The sequence below is a fragment of the Castor canadensis genome, chromosome 6, assembly GCF_047511655.1.
Source record: "Castor canadensis chromosome 6, mCasCan1.hap1v2, whole genome shotgun sequence".
NCBI lineage: Eukaryota > Metazoa > Chordata > Mammalia > Rodentia > Castoridae > Castor > Castor canadensis.
Window position 1 is genome coordinate 19,194,583 of NC_133391.1, and position 6,000 is coordinate 19,200,582.

At 40.1% G+C, this 6,000-nt stretch overlaps 1 protein-coding gene across 1 annotated transcript in view; it reads left to right on the forward strand.

Moving 5' to 3' along the window:
• The window catches only part of Lmntd1 (lamin tail domain containing 1), a 136,012-nt gene extending 130,926 nt beyond the window's left edge, over positions 1-5,086 (forward strand). Inside the window, exon 9 of the mRNA XM_074077827.1 lies at positions 4,956-5,086. Within this exon, the coding sequence (XP_073933928.1) occupies positions 4,956-5,086 (131 nt within the window). The remainder of the gene's footprint in view (positions 1-4,955) is intronic.
• Positions 5,087-6,000: the final 914 nt, after the last annotated feature.

Sequence of the window (6,000 nt, forward strand, 5' to 3'; positions counted from 1 at the left end):
ACTGCATCTCAACCCTGCCCCCACCATCCCAAACACTGAATATTAAGCTGAGTGTATACCAGGGATGAAAATTTGCTACTAACAACTTGGCGTCAAAAGCTGAAATCCCAATGCAGAAACAGAAGAAAATGTGAAAAAGCAAGGCAGCATGATTCCTCCAAAACATAGCAACAGCACAAAAATGGACTCTAATGAAAGCAAAATAGGTGAAATCCCAAATGAATGATTCAAAAGGCTGATTGTAAGGATGATCAATGAAAAATTCCTGAATGATTGAAAATATCTGAATAAATTCAAAGAGAATGCATAAATTACTGAGTGAAATGAAAAAGAACATGCAGGATATGAAGGAAATTCAATAAAGATATAGAGATCATTACAAAAATCAAACTGAATTTCTGGAAAACAGAAGCTCAGTAAGTCAAAAACTCACTTGAAAGCCTGGCGAAAAGACTGGATCAAGTCAAAGAATGTCAGGGCTTGAAGACAAGGTAGATGAGTCAAATCATTCAGGTAAAGGTAAAGAAAAACCAAGGATCAATAAAACATTCAAGAACTCTGAGACACCATTAGAAAACCAAATCTATGAATCGGACAGAGGAGAAGGAAAAGAGGTGCAAGGTGAAGACATAGAGAACATACACAATAAAATAGTAACAGAAAACTTCCCAGCTATTGAGAAAAAGACTATCACTGGGTACAGGAGGCCTTTACAAAACCAAACAGACTATAAAGGGACACCCACACATAATATCATAGCTAAAATATGAAGAATGCAGAAAAAGGAAAGAATGTGGAAAGCTACAAGAGAAAAACACCAAATCACATATGAAGGCAAACTTATCAGAATAGCAAAAGATTTCTCAACAGAAACTCTAAAAGTCAGTGGGGCATGGAATGGTGTATTTCAAATCCTGAAAGAAAATAACTGCCAACCTAGGATGCTGTACCCATCAAATCAATCCTTCAATATTGAAGGGTAAATAAAATCCATCCATGATAAACAAAAGCTGAAGGAATTCATGACTACAAAACCAGAAATGCAGAAAATACGTAAGGAATCCTACACACAGAAGAAGAAGATAAACACAACCAGGAAAATACAGGAAAGAATAAATTCTGCTAGACATGTAGATAAGATCTGAGGACTGGAAAGTATCAAACATTACAAAAACAACAAAATTAAGAATTGCCACACACTCTTCAATAATATCTCTCAATGTTGATGGTTTTAGTTCTCCAGTAAAAAATTAGACTGGCAGACTGGATTACAAAACAAGACACAGCCATTTGTTGCCTGTGAGAAATGAACCTCAGTTGAAAAGACAAATAGGGCTTAAAATAGAAGAATGGAAAATGATATTCCAAGCAAATGCAACCCAGAAGCAAGCAAGATTAACTATACTCAGATGTGACAAACTAGACTTCAAACCAAAATTAGGCCAAAGAGACAAAAAAAAAAAGTCACCTTATATTAATGAAGCGAACAATTCATCAAGAAAATATAATCACTGTAACATGCATGCAGTCAGGTGGGCACACCCAATTTCATAAAACACAAGGACATAAAAGCACAGATAGAGTCCAGCACACTAACAGGTGACTTCAATATTCCACTGTTGCCAATAGATAATCCATTCAGACCAAAGAAAATCAATAAAAAAAATAATAATGCAATAGATCAAGGGAACTTAACAGACATCTACAGAATATTCCTCCAAACAGCCACAAAATGCACATTCTTCTCAGCAGCCCATGAAACTTTTGGAAAACAATCATATTTTAGGACATAGAGCAAGTCTTGACAAATACAAGAAAATGAAAATACCCTCTTGTATGTTATCAGACACAATAGAATAAACATGAGATCATCTGGAAAAAAACTACAGGAAACATTTCACCTCATGGGGAATGAACAACACATGTTCAATGATCATTGAATGGTCATTGAGGAAATGAAGAATTCCTAGAATCAAATAAAAATGTAAACACAATTTACCACAACTTTTGGGACACAACAAAGGCAATGCTGAGAGGAAAGTTTATGGCTTTGAGTGCTCATGCTAGAATATCAGAGAGGTCTCAAATAATCTATTTATGCGCTTCAAGCTCTGTGCAAAAACACAAGCCAACCCCAAAGAAATAACAAAGGAATTGGAACTAGTTGGAAAGAAATAATAAAGGATAGGGCAGAAATTAGTGAAATGAAGACAAAAATAACAATACAAACAAACAAAGCACTGCTTCTTTGGAAAAACAAGATTGACAAACCCTGAGCCAAACTAACCAAAAGAAAGAAGGAAGACCCCAAATTAAATTAGATATGAAAAGGGAATATCCCTTAAAAACTTACATTCTAATAATTTGGAAAAATCTAGAAGACATGGATAAATTTCTGATGCAGGCAACTTACCAAAACTGAGCCAAAAAGATATAAACTACTTAAACAACTCAATAACAAACAATGAGACTGAGCAGTAATGAAGACTCTCCCAACAAAGAACATCCCCGCACCAGACAGACTCACTGCTGAATTCCGCAGGCCTCTAAAGAACAACTGACACCATGGCTGCTCAAACTAGTCCATGAAATTGAAAGGGATGGAATGCTACCACACTGATTCTCCACAGCCAGTATATGCCAAAACCAAGTACCCAACAAAAAGAGAAAACTGTAGACAAATTTCCTCCGAGAACATATACACAAATTCTCAATGAAACACTTGCAATACAAATTCCACAGCACATGTGAAAGACCACACACCATGATCACATCTGTTTCATGCCAGGAATGCAAGGATGGTTCAACAAATCAATAAACATAATACAGCATATAAACAGAATAAAGGGTAAAAAATCTCATGATCATTGAAAATTGAACGTCCCTTCATGATAAAAGCTCTGATGAAGCTAGGAATGGAAGGAATATACACAACAAACCTAAAGCCAACATTTTACTAAACAGAGAAAAACTGAAACCATTTCCTCTGAAGTCAGGAACAAGACAAGGGTGTCTACTCTCCACTCTTGTTCAGTGAAGTGTGTGAATTCCTATCCAGAGCAACAAAGCAAGAGAAAGAAATAAAAGGATGTGAATAGGAAAGGCTGAAGTCAAATTGTTCCTATTTTGAGATGGTACAATCCTATACTTAAAGGATCCTAAAGACTCCACTGAAAACCATTCATCCCTGTGAAACACTTTCAGAAAAGCAGCAGGATACAAAATCAACATGCAAAGTCAGTAACTTTTCTGTACACTGACAATGAATTTACTGAGAAAGAAATCAGGAAAACAATTCCATACACAATAGCCTCAAAAAAAAAATACCTAGGAATAAACTTAGCTAAGAAGATAAAAGACATCTACCCTGAAAATGATAAAAGAGTTAAGTGAAGACAGGATGGACAGCAGAGGGTGGACAGCCTTCCCACGTCCATGGACTGGCAGAATTAATGTGGAATGGCTATACTGGAAACCGTCTATGGATTCAGTGCAACCCCAAAGCAACAAAGCCAGTCTGGCACAAAAACAGACACACGGACCAGAGGAATAGAAAATTTGATTCAGAATGACCCACACAGCCTCAGAATCTGAGTTTTGACAAAGGCACCACAAACATGCTGGTGAGAAAAACAGCCTGTTCAGCGAGTGGTGCTGGTAAAACTGGATGTTCACATGTAGACTGAAGCTAGCCCATCTCTCACCCTGAACAAAAATCAGAGAAGACCTTAATGTAAGTCTTGTTGAGAGAAAAATATGGAAGAGTAAGGGTTATCAAATGGGATTGTATCACATTCCAAAGCTTCTGCACAACCAAGCAAACAGTTCCCAGAGTGAAGAAGCAGCCCACAGAACAGAAGGCAGTCCCTGCAGGCTATTCACTGGATGAAGCACTAATATCACGAATATACAAAGAGATCAAAAAACTAAACATTAAAAGAACAACTAATTAGTAAATGGACAAAATGTTCAACATCTTACTGACAGTCCATCTCAGCCCAGTCAGATGGCTGTCATCAAGACTAAACAAAACCTCAAATGCTGGCAAGGATGCAGGAGCGAAGGTGCCCTGATATATTGTTGACAGAATGGATGTCAGGATGTCAAAAAACTCAGAACCACCGTCGTGGTGCAGCTGTTTCCTTGCTGAGCAGATGTCAACACACACTAGCACACACTAGCAACACCTGCACACCCTTGTTCATTCACTGCAGCCAAACGATGAATCAGCCCAGGTGCACATCAGCCAACGAAGGGATAAAGAAAATCAGCAGAGTATTATTCAGCCACGAAGAAGAATGAAAGTATGTCATCTGCAGGAAAATGGATGCAGCTGGAGATCGTCATGTTGAGTGAGATCAGCTGAGCTAAAAAGCCAGCTATCTCATGTTTTTTTGTCATCTGGAATCTTGGTCTAAATAACAATAATAAAATAAGCCATGACTTAAAAGGGAGGTTGTGGGGCTAACCGTGAGGGGAGGATGGGAGGAGAGAGTGACAGGGAGGATGGGAGGAGAGAGTGACAGGGTGAATGTGAACTTGCAAGCATGTGTGGAAAGCTAACCCTCTGGAAACTGTAAGAAGGGGGCGCGAGACCAGGATTAGGAAAGTGTACAGAGCGCTGAGTTTGATCCAAGTACACATCTGCACGTATAGAAAAATCACTGTGAGACCCATGTGTACTAATGAAGTGACTGATGAAAACAGAAAGGGAGGATGGCGTCAGCACAGAAGAGAAAGAAACCCTAACGATGAATGCACTGAACTCAAGATGGACATCAGTGACATGAGGCTTATTTTGTGTAGGAGAGTGATACACCATCTCTAGCCCAGGTCTGTCTTACACTTAGCGTGTTGGCGCTCATTTTGACAGAGTTTGTCTGTAGCTCAGTCATTCCAGGAGCACCCCACGGCTGAGATGGCTAATCGGTGCCCCCAACCTACTGTCCCCTCAGACACAAGACCCGGAGGCCAAGGGACAGCTGGACATGTGGACACCAAGCGCAAAGACTGGGTTTCTCCCCGCGGCTGCCGCAGTAGCGTCTGTGTCAACATTCTGTACGATGGCCAGGAACAGAAGCTGTGATCCTGGCATCCGTGCCTTTTCTCTGTGGTGACAATGGGGCCGGGCTGCTGTCTCCCAACCCAGAGATGAAGCCATGAACAACGTGCCCCATGAAAATGAGAGAAATAATCTTGTTTGAGCTGTTGTTAAGTTGCAACATTGTCCCCAAGCCATGTCATTGCTTCACTTAAGATTTAGCTTCACATAAAAGGTTAAAAAAAAACAACAAAACCTCGCAGCTAGAACAGACGTTGTTAAGACAGATAGACTTGAATGTAGAATGACTATTAGAACTTGTGTCATTGTGGGTTACATTGGCTGTGCTTAGATGATGTCACATTGAAATGTCTATATACTTAACTGACAGCTAATGCAAATATGACAAAATATTAGTGACTGAGTCTGGGTGATAAGTATACAAGTTTGGTTGTACTACTCTCTGGTACTTTTTGTATGTGTGAAATTTTTCACAATAAAAATTTAAGAGATAAAACAGTAACACGTGGTTTGCACCTGGAGCTGGCAGGGCGAAAGTCAAGGCACTGTGTGCGGAGTGAGGAGCCCTTGGGACAAAGGACAAAGCTTTCACAGGTGACAGTTTGCACTATGTGTCCCAGACCTGGAGGCAGCACGCTTTCTGCTTGCAGACTGGATGACTTTGTCAGTGTTCCCTGTGACTCAGATTAAATGGCAGAAGCTAGCATCAGGACATATGTGGCAGACCCCAAGGACGAGTTCATTAGCGAGTGCACCTCACTTTCACCTGGGTGGTGCCCATGGCTGTCACTGTGACCCTTGTATGTTCTGTGAGGTCCACATCAGCTGTGGGCGCCACAGCTGCTCTGTCACAATGAGACGCCATATGGTCACACCATCATCACAATAACCGCTCTTTGCTGGATGTGGGACTTCACAGTCACAGTGTGAAAGCCAAA